Source organism: Sturnira hondurensis, unplaced genomic scaffold, assembly GCF_014824575.4.
Source record: "Sturnira hondurensis isolate 20B ecotype Veracruz unplaced genomic scaffold, ASM1482457v3 Scaffold0021632, whole genome shotgun sequence".
NCBI lineage: Eukaryota > Metazoa > Chordata > Mammalia > Chiroptera > Phyllostomidae > Sturnira > Sturnira hondurensis.
In genome coordinates this window covers 4,356,532-4,378,500 of record NW_028094263.1, presented here as the reverse complement: position 1 = coordinate 4,378,500, position 21,969 = coordinate 4,356,532, and the positions used below count along the sequence as shown (strand labels likewise).

General features: G+C 49.1%; 2 protein-coding genes across 2 annotated transcripts in view; one reads left to right on the top strand and one right to left on the bottom strand.

Moving 5' to 3' along the window:
* FBXL20 (F-box and leucine rich repeat protein 20) overlaps nucleotides 1–8,399 on the top strand; it is a 90,018-nt gene extending 81,619 nt beyond the window's left edge. The window contains exons 13-15 of the mRNA XM_037033188.1: nucleotides 446–502; nucleotides 1,492–1,704; nucleotides 3,109–8,399. Coding sequence (XP_036889083.1) covers nucleotides 446–502; nucleotides 1,492–1,704; nucleotides 3,109–3,216 — 378 coding nt within the window. The 3' untranslated portion in view covers nucleotides 3,217–8,399. The remainder of the gene's footprint in view (nucleotides 1–445; nucleotides 503–1,491; nucleotides 1,705–3,108) is intronic.
* Nucleotides 8,400–11,283: 2,884 nt separating this feature from the next.
* Nucleotides 11,284–20,952, bottom strand: LOC118978162 (transcription factor CP2-like protein 1). The gene is given in 15 exon segments (XM_037033482.1): nucleotides 11,284–11,995; nucleotides 12,426–12,477; nucleotides 12,604–12,749; nucleotides 13,174–13,295; nucleotides 13,727–13,817; nucleotides 14,171–14,264; nucleotides 14,539–14,593; nucleotides 14,809–14,906; nucleotides 15,274–15,384; nucleotides 15,613–15,765; nucleotides 18,124–18,444; nucleotides 19,383–19,456; nucleotides 19,590–19,741; nucleotides 20,236–20,318; nucleotides 20,759–20,952. Coding segments are annotated over 15 exon segments (1,740 nt in total). The 5' UTR covers nucleotides 20,909–20,952; the 3' UTR covers nucleotides 11,284–11,957.
* Between the last annotated feature and the right edge of the window lie 1,017 nt (nucleotides 20,953–21,969).

The window sequence follows — 21,969 nt, the reverse complement described above, 5'->3', positions numbered from 1 at the left end:
AAATGGAGAAGCCAAAGAACTTAAATGCACAACCCATGGATATGAACTAAGGCGGGTGGATTTCTGGAGGAAAGGGGGTTACCAGGTGGAGAAGGAAAAAGGGGGCAACTATAATAGCATAATCAGTGAAATGCACTTGAGAATTAAGACTAGAGAATACTAGAGGTGTTGAAGCCTCGCTTCTCAAAAAACATTCAGATAACCATTGGGAGTTCAACCTCAAGATTTTGTTATTTGGAGGGGGTGGGATGGAATGGGAGTAATAGAAAACTGTACTTGAAAAAATAATTAAATACATTTTTTAAAACTTAAAAAAAAGATTTTGTTATTTGGTAGTTTCTCAATCAGGGTATCAGTTTAGATTACACGTGTAGTCAAGAATGAGGTACAAGCCATGAGGTTTTTTTGGAATTACACCTAAAATAAACTTATGTGTTTCTTTCAGATAACAGATAGCACATTAATCCAACTTTCTATACACTGTCCTCGACTTCAAGTATTGGTGAGTTTGACTCTGAAAGTTTTATGTTACTTAGATTTAATCAAAACCCAGGTGTTACTTTCCTCTTGGTGTCTGGCTACTGTTTGGGGAAAGAATGTTTTTCCAAGTTGCCAACTTACAGAGGACCAAAGAAGGAACTGAAAATTAAATGTTTTCTTTATCAGTACTTAGAGATTGTTTAAAAGGAAAAAAACCTTGGAGATTGAAAGCTGAAGTGGAAAGTATGAGATCTCTCTCTCGCACATGAATTACTCTCTAAACTGAGTGATGTTTAAATTTTGAGAGGTCCCAGGGACAAGACGGCCCAAAACATAGTTTGCTTCCCCTTGGGACCAAAACAAAAGCAATCAAGACTTTACTGCAGAGAGTTCTCTGCTACTGCGTCCAGTAACACTGTGGGGAAGCCTTCTGGTTGGCCATTCTGTATCTAGGTTCATTTTGGTGTATTTGGTGACACTTTACTGTCGAAAATTGGGTCAAGGGTTTTGAGTTTTCACGTGTGGGAATGAAGGCCTTAAGAAAAATTGATAAAGTGAAGGGGTTTATGTGAAGAGACAATCACACCTGACAGCTGTTAAGAATCAACTTCATTTAACTGGGCATCCGCCTGTACCAGGTAATCAATATTTAGTCCAAATTCTAGAAATTTTGGTGAAGGAAGAGCTTGAGCCCTGCTTGTTCATGTAAAGAAGAAAAGTGTTCATTTGTCTTTGGGGGAGATCATCTTATTTTGTTCATGGAACTATTTCACAGTCATTACATGAATTCACAAAATATGTTTTGAATCACACTGGAATGTTGGTCATTTTCAAAAGCAGAACCCCAGTAACTCTAGTTTGCTTTCTTCGCTTTACCACGTGGGTCTAGTGATGGTTCCACATACATCAGAATCACACCAGAAAGGTCTCCTCTTCGATGGTAGGCAGGGCTCTGGCTAGAAGAATGCCATATGGTATTTCAGTGCCGTTCCTTGCTCTGTTTGGCCGCAGAGTCTGTCTCACTGTGAGCTGATCACAGACGATGGAATTCGTCACCTGGGGAATGGGGCCTGCGCTCATGACCAGCTGGAGGTGATTGAACTGGACAACTGCCCACTAATCACGGACGCGTCCCTGGAGCACTTGAAGAGCTGCCACAGCCTTGAGCGGATAGAACTCTATGACTGCCAGCAAATCACACGGGCTGGAATCAAGAGACTCAGGGTAAAGATGGCTACACCACTCTCCGGCTTTCTGGTTCTTGGCACCCTTTCCTCTTGTTTTTTTAGATTTAGATTCTTGTGATTATTACATTTAGCAAAGGGGAAAAAGTGGAGGACAAACCTAAAGGCAGATAGTTTCAGCTGGAAATTTAGTAGAAAAATACCCACTGAAGGGAAGAGAAAGAGGTCTCCTCCCAGCAGAGTTTTTCCAGTAATGTCCAGAATTTAATAATGTGGCTGGAGTCTAAAGCATATGCCAGATTTTGGTGCTAAAGGAAAGAAAGAAAATATTTAGTTAATAGAATTTAAGAATTTAATTTGTATTTCCTTTCATATCAACCCCTTTTATTGGGGTTTTTATTTTTTAAGACAACACATGAGTCAAGTCATTTCCTCCCGTTTTCTTTTTGCCCCACCTTCCATAGTAGAGAGAGACCCATGCATAGGCAAATGACCAGAAGACAGGTTGCCAGCAAGGAGGTTGTAAAAGGCTGGATGAATCTGTGTATTAGAATATTTAGCTCAACAGACATTTATTGGAACATCTGCTTCACACCTGCTGTGAAAAAGGCTCTGTGCTTAGTTATCCCTCACACCCAACCTCTTAAACAATTACACGTTGGCCAGGTGGCACCTGATCACGTAAAGGAGCTCCAGCCTTCACCTTGATTTTCACTTGGCCTTAGTCCCGCCTCCCCCATCAGACCTGCAAGACTGAGAGCATGGCTGCAATGGGGACTCCTTGCAGCCATGTTTCTTCTGCTCAGAAAGGAGAGCCGCAGGTTAACCACAGCCTCTTCTGTGGCCCCTTTGTACCGGGGTTCCTGGCTGTTGGAACCTCTTCCATCTTTGAATCTTCCGAGTCTTTATGTGCTCTTCAAGTCACCTAACACCTCTTCTACTTTAACTTAGCTGTTTATGTGCACGTCTAGACTGTAAGGTTCCTAAGAGCAGGATTCATCATCTTGAACATAGTAGTTATTCAGAATCTGTTCATGTAGTAAAAACTAGAAGCATGTTAAAAGAGGGAATTTTGGTTTTTTAAATAAGAAGAAACATTGTCTACTGACTTGGAATAAAATCTTACTTGAAGCTTATACAGTTTATTTCCACTATGGGACTCGAAGGAGGAATCTCCTTTGGCACAGGTTAAGAAATCGATAGGAAGTTTTTCCCCGTTGTAGTGCTATGGAAGCAGGTACCAAAGTTATTCCAGGTGAGTTAGTCACTTAGAATAACGTGGGATGATACAGAGTAGGACCCAGGCCTCTCAGCGTCTGGCTGCAAGTGTTCAGCCTCTGGCCTGCAATCATGGCCACTCGGCCCCTCAGTGTTTTTTCTGAAAAGCAGCGTTGCTCTTTCTGTTTAAGCCCTCTCTCTTAGTAATGTTTCTGTCTTGTTTCAGACCCATTTACCCAATATTAAAGTCCACGCCTACTTCGCACCTGTCACTCCACCCCCATCAGTAGGGGGCAGCAGACAGCGCTTCTGCAGATGCTGCATCATCCTATGACAGTGGAGGTGGTCAACCTTGGCGAACTGAGTATTTAATGACACTTCTAGAGTTACCGTGGAGTCTCCAGTGGAAGCGATCCCAGTATTCTGGGCAAGGGTTACAAAGTGAGGCAGCGTCCAGATCCCAGAGCCACACGTACACACACATACCCACGCTCACCCCCACCCACTCTAGCTCTGTGACCGGGGGACTGAAGATCGTGCTGGCTTTATCAAGTGGATTGGTAAAACTTTACCTTTCCTGTTGGACGTACCCAGAAGAAAATTACAGGCAAGGTCGGGGAAGGGGGCATTCCAGCAAACCCAGTGTTACTGCTACTGCAGTTTCTTTATTTTGTTAAGGGGTTTCTTTGGCACACTTGGAAAAGCAACTGTAGTCCTCCAGGGTCAAGGAAAACATAGAAAAACAATATATGTTGTATCCAGGGACCAGAAAGGAAATTTTTTTGCATCCTATAAATGGTAGCCATCCATTATGAGATGACTACACAGTTTCTGTGCTTCCTCGTTCCCATGCCAACGTGCTGAGCATGCTCACAAAGAAGGCTCCTCCCTTCTACCTTGTTTTAGTATTTGGCCCAGAGGTTCCTAAGTGATAGCATTGAAATCACTGTGGTCCAAATGTGATTCCTTATTCACTCAAATTGTCGCTCTCTGTGGCACTCTCGTGCACCCGTGTCCTCTGTTGCTCCCTCTGCATTCTCAGCCAGTCTGTCATCTGTTTGTAGTCGGCTCACTCATAGTTGTTACTCTTCTGCTGTTGTGTTTACAGTTTGCATTTTGGATGAATTAGTTGGGGTTACCAAACATTTTTAAAAGAGCCATTATTAATAAATATTTTTTTAATTCTAAATTTTACCACTAGGGGACCCTGCCTGAATCTTTGCCAGTCTGAAGGGAAACTATTACAGAAGCAAGAAAAGTTTGGAAAGAATTTGAGCTAAAACTATTTTGATGAAAGTAAACTTTGCCCTTTGGTTTCCGTTACATCTTGTGCTATGTGATATGCATGATATGCCCAGCATTCCCCTGCACATCTTTCCTTCCGTCAACTCCCACTAGCTTAGTAAGGAAAGCAAAATGCATTACTAGCAAAGAGTGGAATGGCAAATCCCAAAACTGAGCCTGAAAGCCCCCACCACCCAAGCTCAGACATGTTGTGTTCACTGAAATCTAGGCATGATCAATGACATCTCTGATTTGTGTCTGTGAGGTGGTTTTGCTTTAGCAAGAATACTGGTAGAGAAGCTGAACCGTCTAGCTAATGAGTCTCCCCCACACCCCCGTTTCAGCCCATCAGGAATGCGAGAATGACCCTGTAACAGCTGTCCAATTGCAGGTCAGTGTTGGTGGCATCACATCTCTAATATTGAAGCCTCAAAGGACCAGAACCTTTTCAGAACCTGTCGTCCATGTCTGTTGTGCTCCAGACTTCCCCTGAATGAAATACGAGTGTAGGCAGATGGAGAAATTGGGGCAGCAGAAAGAACATTGAGAGGAAGTAGGGGTTCCGTGCCCAGCCTGGTGTGAGACCTGAGGGCGAGGCAGGATATTCAGTGCCTGTGTCTCAGTCGAAGGAGCTTCCCCTTCCCCACCCAAAAAATCATGCTGGATGAGTTAAGTGAGTTTCTGAAGTAATACAAGTAGATTTCTAAACCCCACGGTTAGAAAGCTTGTATGATTTTTTGATAGGTTGGCCTCGTTTGCCTTTTAGAAAGCCCACCATGATAGTAGACCATCTGCATGACCCAGACAGTTGAAGGGCTTGTTCTAGTGCTTCCCATGCTGGCGCAACTGGCACGTGTGAGAATTACGTGTGATTTATTTCCTCCCAGGCAGTCACGGGCAAAGGTCTTAGGAATGTATATGACCCATCAGTATTTAATATGTTATATTTATTTTAAATTCTATTTAATTATTCCCTTTTAAAAACCTTTTTTACTTAGTTTTAATTCCCATTTCCCCTTATCCTGTTTTCAAATTACAGTGTAAGAAACATGCTTTTCAAAGTGAGACTCACTCTCCTGGCCATACCCCACACATATCAAAATATATACTTGTACACACACTTCCAGATGTAGTTCATGATATTCAGATCCCCAGGTTACTCATTCAAACAAAACTAAAAAGTAATATTTAGGAGCCATCTGCTCTAACATACCATTTTTTATAGTGTCTGAACAAATCAATCATAAAACCCTGATTGATTAGTGAGTGTAGATTTGAATTACCCAATAGTCAAGACTGTGAAGGTACTTCTTTACTTGAAAAAGTATATATAAGTTTAAAAGACCCTACTCACCCATGCTGAGTGTCCTGGAAATGCTGTTTCTCTCCTCAGAGAGTGTACCCAGGTGCGGGGCCGTGTGGACTTGCCCAGGCGACCCCTGTCTGGGCAGAGAACAGCCAAGTGACAGAATAAAAGCCTGGGGCGTGCAGCAGGTATGTAGGCAGGCAGGAGATTTGCTCCTTCAGGCTTGGAAGGAAGGACATTTTTTTACGCCAGTCTGCAGCCTACACCAGCCAGCTGATGAAATGTGCCAGGACTTTGAGAACCCAGAACGTGGTAAGTTTCGGGCAGGTGGAAAGGGTCCTGTTGTCTTCCTGTTTCGACCTCAGGGACACTTGGGGAAATTTAGTAAGGTTTCACAGGTGTGACTCCCCCTAGGAAAAGCTTGTTGTTCCATTTGTCTGACTCCAGAGCCCTCCACTCTACGCCTTCTGTAACGAAAAACTGCCGCGTGAGCAGAGAAGAGAGTTGGAAGAGTAAGAAGGTACCTTCAAAGCTATTGCCATAAACCTACGATAGCCAGGAGGATTATTGCAGTGTCCTCTGGAGAGAGTTGCTAAACATCCAGATCATTATTTTTCCAAGCAGCCTTTCTCCTCTTACGTTTTCCAGCATCATTTGCTACATCACTATCTTTTACATCCTCTTCATTGGCCCCATCAAAGTGATTCCAGCTTTTTTTTCTTAATAGGCTTTTGCCATATCCTTGCACCCATCCTCACTGTCTTTTTAAAGCCTCCTTCTCACCCCCAGTAATTCTGCTTGTCCCTGAGTTCCCCAGGCTGGCTTCCTCTGTGGGTCCTCGTCCTGACCCAGGCAGACTCCTGGGCAGCCTTGCCTGCAGTGACTGGTGTGGCCCAGGCCGCATTTCACTGGGTGCCCTTCGATGTTTGCTTACTGAGTTGGAAATCAAACCTGGCTGTGAGTGGTTAAAAGGGATCTGGCTTCATTTTTTTCTCCAATATTTGGAATATGAAAATACATTGTATTTCATGTAAAAAGGGTTTTCTCCTATTCTCTTTAGTGGATGTAAAAGTATTTCTTAAACGTGTTTTGTAAATTTTCATGTTCACGAAATAAGCTGATTTAGCAGACATAAATTAGAAGTTTTACGTATTCCTTATATCACACATCTTAGAGGGATACCTGGTGAATATTTTTATGATGCTTTATTTTGGGTTTTCCAAACTGAACAGTCAATATAGCTATGATGCTATAGCAATCAAATTCTTATATTCTAATTGCCTTGTAAAATGTGTCGTTGCTGGTGTGCTAGCTCACTAAGTACCGTGGGCAGTTAATCGAAGGGTGTGATGGCGCCTGTCTTGGTTTGAAGCTGCTGGGATGGTGTCACTGAGAAGAAAGGGGCGGTTCCCTGCTGTCTGTGTTGGCAGCGCACCATTGTTCTGGAGAGAAAGAACACTTGCCCATCATGGTTGCACCTCCTTGGCCATTTGATATGTGCTGTGCTGAAAGTCACAGACCGCTTGTGACAGTCGCTGCCTGTGAGAGAGGAGGTCGATCTGGCCCGCCTTCCCCTCCTCGTGTGTGTGAGTTAAGGGTAGGTTTCTGTCCCTGTTGTGGGTCCTGCCAGCAGACTCTTGCAGTCGTATGCTTGAAGCTTCTTGAACATTTTATGGAAACATTGCCTTCTCTGTCTGCCCACCAGTTCTAGGATCTTTACCCACCTCAAGCCCAGGCCATGTGGATTAGCCAAGTTTTGTTTGAGAGGAGGTTTAGGATGTTTGGCTGGACTCGAAGCAGGACCCTTCCCCTTACAGTGGATGGTCTAGGAGCAAAGAACCCTAACGCAGTAGGGGAGTAAGGGGGGAGAGGAGTCTCCGCCTCGCCTCACCTTTACTTCTCTCATAAATTTTAATTGTAGCATTGGAAGTTACAAAAGCTTCCAAATGGTGTATGATTAATAAAATTTGGCTGAATTTGCTATATCCAGATGCCCTAACCTCCTGTCTTGGTTCTCTAGCCAACAGTGCTGCTCTAAGCTTGCCTTGTTACTTGGGACCTTCTGTCTGCCGGAAACTACTGAGGCAAGTGCGTTTTCTGCCCAAAGAGCTTTTGCAGCTCCCCCCTTAAGGCAAGTCTGCCTAGTTTGTCCACTTTTATGCTTAGGAACATCAGTTGTACATTTCTGAAGCATTTAATCTTTAGGAAAGTTCGTAAAAACCTCTCCGCTGAATCGGTGAATCTTTGGAGCCCAAGAGAGTTACACTCAATTTTCAGCAGAAAAAAATGTGTCGGACAAGCTCACATGTGGGATGTTAAGAGGAATTCCATAATGCACTCCTTCCAGCCCTGCTTCGTGCATTTTTTGAGTTGGCCCCTGGTGGAATTGGATTCCTAGGTGTTGGCCCTCCGTGCTTCCTCCACCAGCCTGGTTCACCGCCCTTGAGGGAAAAGAACCATGAGCAGCTAGAATGGTCTGACCCTGTGTTTTCCAGTGTCTTGTTTTGGAGAACTGGGGTGGGAAAATGGTAGGTGAGATTTTTAAAGCAAAGGAGAGAATCAGTTCTGGAACTGGAGTGCTTTGCTTCAGATATAAGCATCTGTCCTGAACATACAGAAGCAGCTGCTTCACATGCAAATGGGTCCATACCATTTTTACTGGCAGTGAGAGCTGCTTTCCACACACCTAACCAGAGTCATCCACATGGGGGCTGGCGTCATGGAAAGAGAACCCCCAGGGCTTCCCAGCTGCTTCCGGGCACGGTGTTCACCGGGCCAGGGACAGGTAGGCAATGTGAGTCCCCACCCCAAAAAGAGGTGGGAGGAGAGAGTGTCCAGACACGCCTTTTGTCCTCTGCCATACCCCCGGAACCCAAGGAGACCTTTGAAGGGATGTCTTTGTTTATTAAAGTGGAAGAAGAACTTCACCCCACTAAGTTTCACTTGTCATTGTCTCTTACTGCTCTCTTATTAATTCAGATCTATACCGCACTGCTGTCCACACACATGTATGTGTTTTTGACCTTGGTCTAACCCTTCTCAGCACCTGAAGTCACTGTTTTGGTTTTGTTTTTAAGGCACTAGTGAATGAGAACCTGAAGTCTTAGAAAATCCTACTTGAAAAGGAGTTTCTAAATGGCATGGTGTGATTACTTGACCTTTCCCCCCTGAAGACTTGAACGATTCTCTTTCCTAGTGCTATATATAATAGGTCTGTGATAAGTGAAACCTTTGCTGCTGGTCTTCTGGGTTCACGAGTTTTCTCCTCCCCTTAAGAATAATTTATCTGTGCTTCTCTGGTGACTGTTAATTTCTAGTAAGTGCAGGGAGGGGTGAGCCTGAGATTTCTTCTCTTACTCCCCTTCCCCCCCGCCACTCCGAATTACACACTGACCTCTAAGACTTCTGTGGGATGGGGCTCATCAGAAGCTACTTTCGTTTTTTTTTTTCTCAACTCATTGGCAGCTCTTAGAGCTGGCCCCTGAGGCTCTGTGGCTGCCCAGGACTGAGAGTTACTTCTTAATTTTGCCTTTCTCCATTCCTGTTTTATGACTCAGCCTTCAGATGCCTCCCACTCTGGTCCCCTCTGTTTTCCTCCCAGGAACCACTTCCAAGTAACCTAACCTGCCTTGGGCATTTCCCAGCCTCTCTCCCCGCTTTTCCCCACTTGCAGTGGTCCGGAGAGCACAGACCTAAGAAGGGGGCCTGCGCGGTGCTCAGAGCACTGTGAGGACGGTCCCTGCCCGGCAGACTCTGCTTGGGGACAGAGATGGATGGGTACATGGTGCTGTGGGAGACGTTTGTGTCTTCAAACCAGGCTCTTTCACCCGCCCCCGCCCCCTGCCCTTACTGGGGCCCCTCTGAACCCAGCCCTTGAGGGGGAAAATGCAGAGGACGTTGACTGGGAGTGTCTGATCCCAGACATCGCTGTCTGGCCTAGGCCTCCCACAGCCCTTCGGCCTACCCTGGAGTGCCTCAGAGTGTGGGCGCTGCTGCTCACCGTCTCCACCAGGCCTGCCCAGCGCTTAGCCAGCCAGTCCCTGGGACCAACACAGTCCCCTACGTGGTGACTTAACACCAGGTTCCATCAGCTTTCCAAGTGACTGTTCCCACCCAATACTTCTGGCACTGAGATTGCGGGGGAGGGAGCGTTATTCAAAATAGATCCAAGGTGGCAGTAGAGGATTCCTTCTGCTTTAAAATCTTCGGACTAAAAAGAAATGTTTTTATATATAAATATATAAATTGTTATGTAACTATTATTGTTTCCTGTATGTTCTAACTTTGTTTTATGATGTAATTAAAGGAAATAAGCTGTGGAGACTTCTCATTTTGCTGCGGAAATAGCCTGACTTGGAGCTGTGCTTCTTAACCTTGAACCCTAGGACTACAGAGGCTCCTGAGGCAGAATGAAGGGGCTTCTTTTGGCATCCTTATATTTTTAAATATTACTTAACTAATAATCTTTATTTAATAGCTTATTAGTAGCCTATTTTAATACCTTGAACTTGTCTAAGAAAAACAAAAGACATAAATCAATTTCTGAACGTTTTTGTCTTACTCTGATACTAACAATTCAACCTGAGTCCCTTACCTGCGCTGAGGGTTGCCCTTACCCCGGCTAGGCCAGGAAGGAGTGCGGATGGGGCACTGAAGTGGTCAGGTGCACGAGCTCCCGAGTCCCGTCGCCCAGCTTGGGAGCCAGCTGTCCCATCTCACTGTTAAAGTAGGAGCAACGGGACTTAGAATTGTGATGATTGAAAGAGTTAATGATGGCATGTTGTAAACCCATGCTGCCTGCTTTTATTCACTTCATTTCAGCAAATAATTTCAGTGTCTGGTCTGTGTTAGATGCTCCCAGGTTGAGAGACACAGAGGTTAATGATGTGGGGTCCCTGTCCTTTTGGTGGAAGTGCGCAGTGGAGCCAAACCTGCAACCTGAACTTAAATCTCAGGGCATCTATCCTGCCAGGAAACACCCCTGGGCAGCCCTGTGGGCCCATAGGCCCTGCTTGAAATCTACTCATCCTGCGTGAGGTAAAGGCCCAGTGCGAACTGGTGGCCTAGGTGAGGCCAACCGGGTCCCTTCCAGAGGGACAAGCAGGTGCCTGCTCAGTTTTCCATATTGAATCATCCCTGAATGTTGAGGGAGGCACTTAGTAGGTCTCCAGGGATAAGGAGACTTCTCCTTCCCCATCCATTCTTAGTTCAGCCAATGTTTAGAGCCAGTGTCCTTCCCAACCTCCCTAGCCAGAAGCTTTCTGGTTTAAAGCTCACTGAAAATGGTAACTAAATAAGAATTATTAATAATAAGGAGTTAGGTAATCTTTAAGAAGGTGCCTTGGCCTGTTTTCTGCTCTGTGCGGGTGGTTTTTCCCATTTCCGTGTGTTTGAAACTTTATGATAAAATTTTGAGAGAAGGGGATGAAAAGGAAGAGTAAGATATGGTCTGGTATCACTTTAAAACACACTTAATATAAAATTTTCTACTTAGAAAAATATACACCAGAAAATCGGTTTCAGATGGATTACATCTCTAAAAATTAAAAATTAATTTTAATTTTTTATAAATTGTCTTTTTAATATTTATTTATTTTTAAGATTTTATTTATTTATCTTTAGAAGGGAAGGGAAGGAGAGAGGAAGAGAAATATCAATGTATGGTTGCCTCTGGTGAGTCCCCCGCTGGGAACTGGCCTGCAACCCAGGCATGTGCCCTGACTGGGAATCGAACCGTGATCGTGTGGTTCTCAGGCCCGCGCTCAATCCACTGAGCTACACCAGCCAGGGCTAATTTTAATTTTAAAATTTTAAGTTTGAGAAATGTTTACATTTATGACCTTAATATAGGGAAAGACTTCTTAAGACCTAAAAATAAAAAGATGAATAAATTCAATTACATTTTAAAAATAAAACCCCATGGCCTCAGTGTTCAAGAATAACTACGGTACTTCCCAAAGATCTAGAACCACACTCAGACAAGCACAGCGATTTGATAGCTGAATGGTCTTTTGGAGGCTGCAGTGAGTAGTTTTTGCCGAAACTAATTGAAAAAAGTACATGCAGCCACCTTTACTTAATTCCTGTGTCCCAGACTCCATCTCTCTCCCAAGTCTACGGTTTAGGCAGAGGACGTTTCTCCAAGAAGACCATTCCACCCAGAAACTTGAACAAGCATTTAATTGTGTGCGTGTGCGCGTGCACGGTGCATTTGCAAAAATGAAAGGGGTAAGTAAAATTTTAAACACAAAACAAGGGGCAAAAGCTCATCATCAAATCCGTTTCCTGGGTTTTTGCCCCAGGCCTGGCCAGCCCAGCTCCTGGGGGGGGGGGGGCTGCTGACTTCCTCCCCTGGGGAGGGACGCAGGGCGGTTTGGCTCTTCACCTGGACTGGAGTCTGGTGGAGCGACGAGGATTTTCTGGTGAACAGGGCCCAGCAGAGCCAGGCCGGAGTCAGTCTCCACTGCAGCAGGGCGCCCCTGGGCCTAGGCCAGAACCAGGTAGTAGCCATCTGGATTCTGCACTGAAAGCAGTGAAAAGGGCACCGCTGGGTCGGGCTGGCCCCCACCCACCACCGCTGTGCTGCAGCACGCTTCCACACCCAGCCGTTCCTTCAAATCCATGTTTTTTAGGGAGCTGCCTGTGTGCCCTAGTGTCACGGTGGGGGAGGGGGACAGAGGGCCGGCATCCAAATAACCAGAACTACCAGCTGACTGGTCAGCCAGCCCCTACTCTCCTGCCCAGTGTGTCTGGGGCAGGTTGGGTGGGGCAGAAGAGAAACAGGGTCTTCCTCTGTAACAACAGACTCCCTAACAGAAACTGGGGCACTTTTTTCCCTGTCATGAGAATGCATTTTTTTTCCAGTCACGGTTTTCCTGAGCAATAAATAGCTTTTAGCTAAATGAATCCGTCCCTGTGACAAAAAAGCTAGCATCTCCCTCTAAAACCCCTACCTTTCTTCACCACGGCCACAAAGTATGATTCATCCTTAAGATTCTGAACCACCTGCAAGGGAGAAACGGTCACTAGGACAATTTGGTCCTTATAGTCAAACAGAATAAGCCAGGGTGGGGAGAGGGAAACATGAGCCAGGCCCCTGTGGGTCCTTGTGGGGAACTGCCACCCCTTTACCTGGTCGCTGAGGAGAATGAGAATCCCCCCAGGGCCCTGGTGGAAGAGGCGGTGGATCTGATTGGCCGGAAGGGCCAAGAGCTCTGCCAGTTTCCCCGTCAACTCTACGGCACTGAGTTCATCCAGAGAAATCTCTTGATAAAAGCCTGGGATGTGGGCAGCACAAGGGCAGGGGGTTAGTGAGGGAGGGATTCCAGGGGTGGCCCCAGGTACCAGGAGGTTGTGGGGGTGAGGGGAAGTGAAGAAGGAAAAAGGCTTTGGATCCGCTTAGTCTCCACCTATTCCTCATCTTTGGGGAGCTCCCAGTTGATAGAGGAGACGGGACATCTGCATATGACTGAGACCCAGGTACACTAAAAGAATTAGAATGTTCTAATCCCACGTACAAATAGAATGACAAAGTCAAATGGGGTTAGGGGAAAAACCTGGAGGAATAAACCCTGCAAGACATCCTGGGAAGAGGGCTAATCTGGTTGTGGGAGGCGGGGAATCCTAAGGAGGGCACTGTGGGTCCCAGGAAGGGTGGGCCATCACTCTCCCCAAGCCAGAAAGGGTTTCATGCAGCCACACCTGAATTTTTCCTGGGGAGAGAGTCCAGAACCTCACTTGAGTCGGGGTTCTCAGAAACCTCATTCTCTTGTTGCCTAGAGGCCTCCTGAGCCACATATAAAGTCAGCCGGTGACGGATGGGCCTGGGCCAGGAAACAGTCTAAGTATCAGCCCTTCATATTCCAACCAACAGCTCCCCCTTTGAACCCATGACCCTGGAACAAACCCCGCCTCCTCTCAGTCTCCAGGAAGAAAAAACATCAAGCATTTAATGAATGCTGGATCCTGGGGGGCAGGGGGAGGATGAGCAAAATCTAATTGTCCCCAAAAGTTGAGTGAAGCATATGGGACAGCCACAGACGTCTAGGAGCCCAGCTTGTCAGCCCAGCCCTACCAGCCTGTTTTGTGACTTCAGGCAGGTCAGTGGCCTTTCTGGGCCCGAGTTTCTTCCTCTTCGGAATAAGTATCCTTTAAGATTGCCTCTGGACTTGAACATTCCATGAAACATGACTACTAGCTGAATTGGTAGGTGCCACTGGAGAGGGAAGGGACCCTGGTTGGCAATGCCCAGCACCTGGCTCTGAGAGTATTGAAAAGGCGGATCCCGTCTGCAGCCCCACAGATCTGGATAAGGTCCTGCCGGGTAAGCTTCAGCAGATCCGTGCCTGCAGAGACAGACAGGGCCAGATTTGGGGAAAGGCCTGGGAATAAGATTGGCAAGGGACACAGTCCAACGTTAGCCTGTAGATAGCTCTGCTATACGGAGGGTCAGACTTAGATTCGAACCCCGGCTCTACTACTTGTTGGCTGTGTATCCTTGGGCAAGTTATTTGACCTTTCTGAGCCCTGTCCTCAATGGATAGTATGTAAAATATATAGAAGAAAAGAAGAGAACCTAGCACACATGGTACCTGGCAACACTTAGTCCTCAGTAGAAGTTAGCTGAAGGGCACAAAGAAGCCAGGACAGAGGCCGGCTTCCTGCTCAGCGTCCCACCCTCACTCCCCCACAGCCTCACCAGTGAAATTGGCTAGCGTCCGGCAGTAGCTGGAGAACCTGTGCCAGTGTAACCACTGCTGCGTCTCTAGGATGGAAGCTCCAGGGTTCAGATCCTGAGACATAGAGATATCAGTCCTGGTAACACCATAGACCCGCAGACTGAGAAAACGGGGTAGGGGACAGAGCCCCGCCCTCAGGGGCCCCAAGACTGAAAGGAAAGATCCTGCGGGGGTGCGAAGTGCCCTATCCCATCAGGGAGGTTTTGTGGTCTGTTGGCCATACCACATCTGTCCACCAGGGGGCAGGGCCACCCTACTCAAGCGTGAATTGAAGCTGCTGAAGAAGGCTTTAGAATAGGGAGTGGATAATTGGGAAGGAAAAACTCACCTCAGCTGGGCTGCTCCCCAAGGTATCCAAGATGAATGGGGGTGAGCAGCAGAACCTGTGGGGGAGTCGAAAGTCAGGGCTCTGCGGAGCGGTGCAGCCCGCTGCCTGCCCTGGGAGGCAGAGCTTGCCAGATGTCATCCCACTTGTTCCCGAGAGCACAGGGCTGAGCCTCTCCCCCAGCCTCAGCACACCTCTCACCCCTGCCCTCCCCGATGTCTTCTCTTCGCTCTCACCACAAAGGTCTGATAGGGGGTGTTCATCCCCACTCACCTCTCCGGGGACAGGAGCTTGCAGGAGTGGGGGGAGGTCAGAGCCAGAGGGCTGAGAGGCTGGTAGGGTCCTGCAATGGGCTCTGGCCACGGTGAGCACTGTGGGCAAACAGCAGTGTGGGCATGGACTGTCTGAGGGCAGTGGTGTCTGACCCTCGCCTCTCTCCGTCTGTCTAATAACATCTGACAAGGTGTCTCCCTTGGGCCAGACTTGGTCCCTGCCCTAAGAGTCCGTAACAAGCAGATTAAGTTTCCATGGGCCCGGGAGGGAAGCCGGGAAGGCGTCAGCTCCTGGAAGTCTTGAAGAGACGGTGCAGTATGTCTTTGCAGGGAGCTGGTGGAATCACAGAGAGGGAGGTGACCACCCTGGAGCAGCCACAGCCCGTGGGGCCTCAGTTTCCCCAGGTGAACAATGTGGATCTTTCCGCCGAACCTCCCTTCCCACCCCTGCCTCCCCAGCACACACCTCCAGGAAGACCGTGCTCTCACAGGCGGTTTGATACTTGTCTCTCTCCTGCAGGGGCTGTTTCTCAATCTTCTCCCGGTCGGTTTTCAGTTTGCGGTCAGCTCCTTAGGGCTACAGGAGGGAGACGTGGAGACCACAGAGGCCGCTCTTACCTGCACACTTCTCATTACGGAAGGGGGTCTAAGAAAGAGGTTAAGCCCCATGCCTCGCCTCTGTGCACAGAGAGGGAAAGAGTCCCCGAGATGGGACCGTGGGCCAAGGGCCCACAGCAAACAGGGCCGGAATCCATACCGCTAGCCGGCGGGGGGGGGGGGGGGGGGGGGGCAGCGCTGCCTTTACCTTGAACACCTTGATGAGGCAGCCGGCTGAATGCAGGTGTTCAGCTGGAAGCTCCTTGTCACTGAGCTTGAAAGTGTCAATCTGGAGGCGGAAGGGGACGCCTTTCTCTCCACCTTTTTTCCGAGGAGTGAACTCAGTGCTGATGCAGTGAACCTGACATGGAGAAGACTCCGGGTCCCTCCTACATTCTAGGGATTCCACCTGAAACCTCTTGCCTGCCTGCCACCTGCCAGCCACTTTCCATTCCCAAGCAACGTCTGTGCTTAAAGGGCGACTCTACTAGGTTCTTTCTCGTGTTCAGAATCCTTCAGTGGCTCCCCTAGGCTATGGGATGAGAAGCACAGTTCCTGCCCCTGGCATTGAGCACCTGGAAGAATCAAGTCAAGCCTCATGGCATGGTTGCTCTCTCTCACCCATAACGAGCCCGCCGACCCATCTAGGCGGGCTCGTGCCTCACACTCCCTCAGAGTTCTCCCTGGGGCCCTCACCTAGAAAGCTCTCGCTGCCCACATCTGAGCCAAGAGAGCCCATTACAGGGTAGGGTTGCCAGTTAAAATCCAGGATGCCCAGTTAAATTTGCATTTCAGATAAACAACAAATAATTTTTATTAAAAATTTTTAAAGATTTTATTTATTTTTGGAGAGAGGGGAAGGGAAGGAAAAAGAGAGGGAGAGAAACGTCAATGTGTGGTTGCCTCTCACACACCCTGTTCTGCAGACCTGGCCCTCAACCCAGGCAGGTGCCCTGACTCAGAATCGAGCCAGCGACCCTTAGGTTCAGAGGCCCATGCTCAATCCACTGAGCCACACCAGCCAGGGCAACAAATACTTTTTTAGTATAAGTGTGTGCCACGCATTACTTCAGATATACTTATAAGAATCTTTACCTAATATTCAAATTTAACTGAGTGTCTTCTTTCTTTGTTTCTTTTTATCTATTTATTTTGGCCAAATCTAACCACCTACTCCAGGAAGCCTTCCTGGTCTGCTCTCCACGTGGCTTGTAACCTCTGGGTTCCTCTTAGCACCAAGATTCCAAGGGCAACTGGGGTCTTCCCCTCTGTTCACACCCACTGCTCACTATAGTCCTCCCACAGTCCTGCGAAGAACAGCTATAGGGTCTGACTTTGAGGGTGGGGACACAGGCTTCCAGAGTGTATGTGACCTGGGCAAGGTCCACGCTGGGACGTGGTGGAACTGGCACTGAGCCACAGCTGCCTGCCTCCTCATCCAGGTGTTCAGACCATGGCGGGCACTCAAAAACAGGACTTACAGGGACTTTGACAATATTGTTTGATTGGAAAGGGAAATCTACTCAACAGAGCAAGTGTGGAGAACACTAAAAACATATGGAAGAATGCAGGCGCCTCCTATCCCTCGGCCCCCTCAGAGACACACTGCAGGCACTCAAGTGTCGCCTCCGCCCTTCGGGGAGATTGTGTACACACACACACACACACACACACACAGAGTTTTGTTTTTTACAAAATGGAAATTAAACTTGAAATACAAGTTTGTATTCTGCCTATTCTGTACATATAGGGAAGCAGTTTTCTTGTAACGAAATATTTCTGAGTTATCATTTTGATGACTACACAGTGTCCATTGTACGTCTGCACTGAACTTCCTCAGAACTCAGTCCTCTCCTGAGGGACATTTTGATTATTCCCAGACTTTCATAGGACAAATTTCTTTAAGTGGAACTACTGGGTAGAAAGGTAGGAATATTAAATCTAATCAATTTAAGGGCCACCACACCTGCTCAGTGGGTGTACCAGTCCGCATTCTCGGGAAAGGGGAGTGCCTTTTCCCCAGCCTCACCAATAATTTTTTGAATCTTTGAACAGGTATATATATGAAATGTTTAAAAAAAATTTTTTTCAATTACAGTTCACACTCAATATTATTTTTTAATACTTTGGGTGTAAAGCATAGTGGTTAAACATTTATGTAATTTATGAAGTGGTCTCCCCCAGTAACTCAGGTCCCCACCTGGCACCACCCATAGTTATGACAGTATTATTGATTATATTCCCTATGCTGTCCTGTACATCTCCATGATGTATAAGAAATCTTAATGATCAGTTTACGATGTTGACCTGTCTACATTTAGTATTCTTATATAAACCGTCTACGTACATCCTTCGCCTATTTTTCTACTGGGATTTCTTAGTTTTTTTTCTTATTGACGTATGAGAACTTTTTATATATCAAGGATATAATACATTAGCAACTGTTTTTCCCATTTCGTGTCTCCTCTTCATTTCGCCCGGGTGTCGCGGACCATGACTTTGTAGGAAGCTACGTCCTGCGTTTTGTAGTTTCTTCCATTGCTTTAATGTTCAACAGGTCCTGCCTTATGGTGCGACTCGATAAACCCTGATCCATATTTTTCCCTCCAGGTGTTTTCTGGAAGTCATTTCTTCTTGTCCTCTCACCCCCACCGGAACTCCCGGCCCTTTGCCACCTCGGCCGCTGCCACCGCCACGGGACCGGCAGCTTCAGACTCACCTGCAGGAAGAGGGAGGTCCTCCTGGCCGGGTCCCAGTGAAACTCCACCGCGTTGAGCTGTGAGGGCGGCGCCTGCGGCTCTATCAGCCCCACAGACAGCGGCACGTCTGCAGACACAAGGTGGCAAGCAGAGAGCGAGGCTCCCCGCGGTCCCCAGCCACCAGGGCTTCCAGGCCAGAGAGTGGCCCCGAAGGGTCCACGGCCTCCCCACTCACCGATGTCCAGGATGCGGTCCCCGGGCCGGCTCCACCTCCAGCCATCCAGCTGCTGCTGCTCCATGTACTGCAGGCGCCGGTCGTGAAACACCACCCGCGCCACGCTCTGCGGGCGAAGGCGGGCGCGGCCCGTGGGTCAGAGGGTTCCTGGGCGTGCGGGAAGCACGACGTCCCACACGTGGGTAGGCCGGCCATCCCAGCCTTCGTTCCCCCCACTTGCTTCCCACTCCCAATGGGCGCAACTCTTAGAATCGCTGCGTTTGTGTCCAGATGCCCACCTGCCCCTCACTCACAAGCTGCAAGTAACTTAGAGACCCTGAGCCTCAGTTTCCTCATCTGTAAAATAGGGGAGTTAATCCCTCCCCACTCTTAGTCGCTCTACCCATCCCTTTTCTTTGCAGCACTTATCAATTTGCAATTTGTAAATCAACTTCTAATTCCACATAATTTGTGTCATTACACCCTCGCCTCACTCAGCAGAGTGCAAGCCCCCTGAGGAAACGAGCTCCATCTGTTCCTTGACCGTGGCGTCCCCAGCTCGGAGAACAGTTTCTGGCAGTAAATGGGAGCGACATGAATAATTTTCTGAGGGAAGGAGTCGTGTGTGAACAACTTATTTCTAAATCCTGGTTCTGTTGCTTACTGACTCTGTTTCCTTGAGAAATACTTTGAACCCAGGGGTGTCAAACTCACATTCACCGGGGGCCACACCAGCCTCGCGGTGACTGGCAAAGGGCCGAATCATTGTAGGACTGTGTAAATGGCACTGCTCCTTCACTGTTAAGGAGTTGGAATTACACTTGGCCCTTCGAAGGCCACCGCAAGGCTGCTGTGGCCCCCGGGGAACGTGGGTTCAACACCCCTGACCTACCCTCCCTGTGCCTGTGGCCTTAGCAGTTCCTGCCTATCACCATGAAGGGCAAATTAAAAGACGGATTTTGGAGGGTTCTACTTGACAATGACATCACAGTGATGACATTGGCTTCCTGCCCAGAGGGACAGTCATACCTAGCCTTTGCCAGGTCTGGGAGGAGATGCACCCACCTTCAGCAGCCGGGACCCCTGGGTGGCATCACTGTGCTTAGAGGTGCAGAGCATCTGTACCTCGTAGGACTGGCCTGGGAGAGATTAAGGGGATGCGTGAGGTCCGCTCTGAGGGGCAGAGGTGGTGCCCGCCTCCCCAGCCCACCGTGGTGCAGCCCCCAGAGCTCGCTGCCCCGCTAACCCCTTTCCTTCCCAGGAGCAGCGTACCCTGGTTCAGGTAGGTGAGGGGCTCCTCCTGCTGCTTCACAGCTGGTGAGGTGGCTGCACAGAGCACGTACTGGAATGTGGGGCCGGCAGGCTCCGAGCCGGGGATGTTGGGCAGCTCCTCCTGCTTCAGGTAGGGCAAGGGCAGGGACTCCCTGCCGGGGAGAGGAGAGCACTGCCTGCTTTCCGCCCCATCCACCCATCCCCTATGGGGCTGACCCTGTCTGCCAGGTCCTGTCTCCAGGGAGCCTCCAGTGTCCTGAAGCAGGCACTCAAGCAGCAGCCAGGGCCAGACGGGCCCCCACTCAGCTCCTGTGGCCTCCGGGAGACCCCCGTTAAGATGCGAGTCCCAGATACTTCCCAAACATCTGCAAATAGCTGGAGTCAATTACTTGTTTGCAACCTCAGGGCTTGCCTGATATCAAGTCAATGCCCAACCAAAGTATCCTGAGCAGGTGGTGGTCAAAGTGTTTTGAGATGGCCCAGGACCCACTAAACTCCAGATACATTTGACCACTACCCACCCTCCAAGGAACCCAAGAGCAGGAAGCCCACCGCCCTCCACCTGAAACAGGCAGCCCTACCTTGTCCACCACAGCTCAGACCAGAGCCTTTCCCAGGGACTGAGGGAAGCAGGTCTGGCCCTTACCTGAGCAGGCTACTTGGAGGCCCAGAGTACAGTTCCCCAGGGCTGGGCCACAGGTGCTCCGGCTGGTTGTGCCAAAACAGCATCTTGGAAAGAGAGCGGGGCCAGGTGCGTGGCAGAGAGCTCAGCACTGGATTGGGCTGGAACCAATGGGCTGTCCACCTGGGGCCTCAGCCTCTATATGCAGGAGCAAACCCACTAAAGGGTGGGGTGAGGCCTGGGGCCTCTGATTGGCTGAGTACCCAGGGGTCAAGGAAACTCTGGACCTATTAAGCAGCCCAAGCTGGGGGTTAATGAAGAAATGGTGTCCCCAGTGTTCCCTACCAATCACTAACTTGAAGAGGTGGTGGTGCAGCAAAATGAAGTCACAAGGATGGACATCCATGCCTTGCACCGTTCTCCAAGAGGCCTGGAGACAATGAGGGGGCATGCTTAGGTTTCGAGACTGGCCCCAGATCCATGAGCCACGTGGAATCCTGAGACCTATGGGCCCGGACACCCCGCGTGACCCATGGAAGGAACCTACCACTCCCAGGGGACAGGACAAGCAGACACGCAGAGGGACCTGCAAAGGGTCTTTGCTCCTCACTGGCCCCAACACACAGGAGCAGTGATGGCAGGACGCCTGTCCTGTGGCTGGGGCTGCCTGGCCAGAGGGCTGGAGTTTACAGAACATAGTCCAGCCTGCTGTGGAAACAACTTAGGGAGGGAAGGCCTGCCTGTGGGGAGGAGAGGGGTGTGCCTGGGGGTGACCCGGCCCAGGGCAGTAGAAGGAGCGGAGCGGGTTTCTTTGTCCCTCCTCCACCCTGGGGTATGGGGTGGATCCTGTTTGTGGATAAATACAGTCTGCCCCTGTTGTCACTGTACACAGACAACCCCTGTGCCTATGCCCGGACTTGTGTGTTTGGTATAAACAGACAAGGGCCTCGCAGAGAGCAGAGACAGGGCTCTACACACACCGCCTGTGCTAGGGTGATCCTGGCCATCCAGGCTTTATGATTCTGAGGAGCCTGCCTGGGCAGGGCGGGACACCTCCACCTCCAGGTACCTGGCCCTTGGTTCCTGTACCTGCTTTCTCCTTCGATAAAGCCAGACAAAATGGAAGAGGGGAGAAGAAGGGAATGGGAACGTGCCTGACGGTAGGGGAAGCCCAAGTGCCCAAGATGGCCGTGATAAGATCCCAAAGACTTGGAAGGCCCACCCACCGCCCAAAGCTGGATTCAAGGCAAAGAGACCTCCACAGAGCCCTCCAAGGTTGGGCAGAGCAGGATCCCAGGAAGGACAGAGGACGGGGCAGGGGCGGGGGCCTGGCCTCCTCGGTCCTGGCCTGGGAACCACAGGGTGCAGGGCAGAAGAGATAAGCAGGTGGATGGAAGTAGAAAAGGTGGAGGCTGGTGTGGGCCCCCTTTGAGGACATCCCCAGGAGCAGGTCCTGGGAGGGGACTCCACCTTCAGCACCCAACCCCCCACCCTGTCACCCACCCTCCACCTCCCCAGCTGCTGATCTCCTCCTCCCCTCTGGGTTCCATCTCTTCCCTACTGGCTGCTACTCCTTCCTCTGCCCCTCTGCACGTCTGTCCCCACCCAGGTGTTTCTGGGCCTGCTCCTGGTTTTATATGGCTCTCTCTGTAAGGAAAAAGGCTGGGCTGGAGGCAGTGGATCCTGGCCACTTGCAGTCCCTACCTTGCCCTGTGTCCCCTGGGCCAGCATGGCACGGGGTATGAACAACCAGCCCTT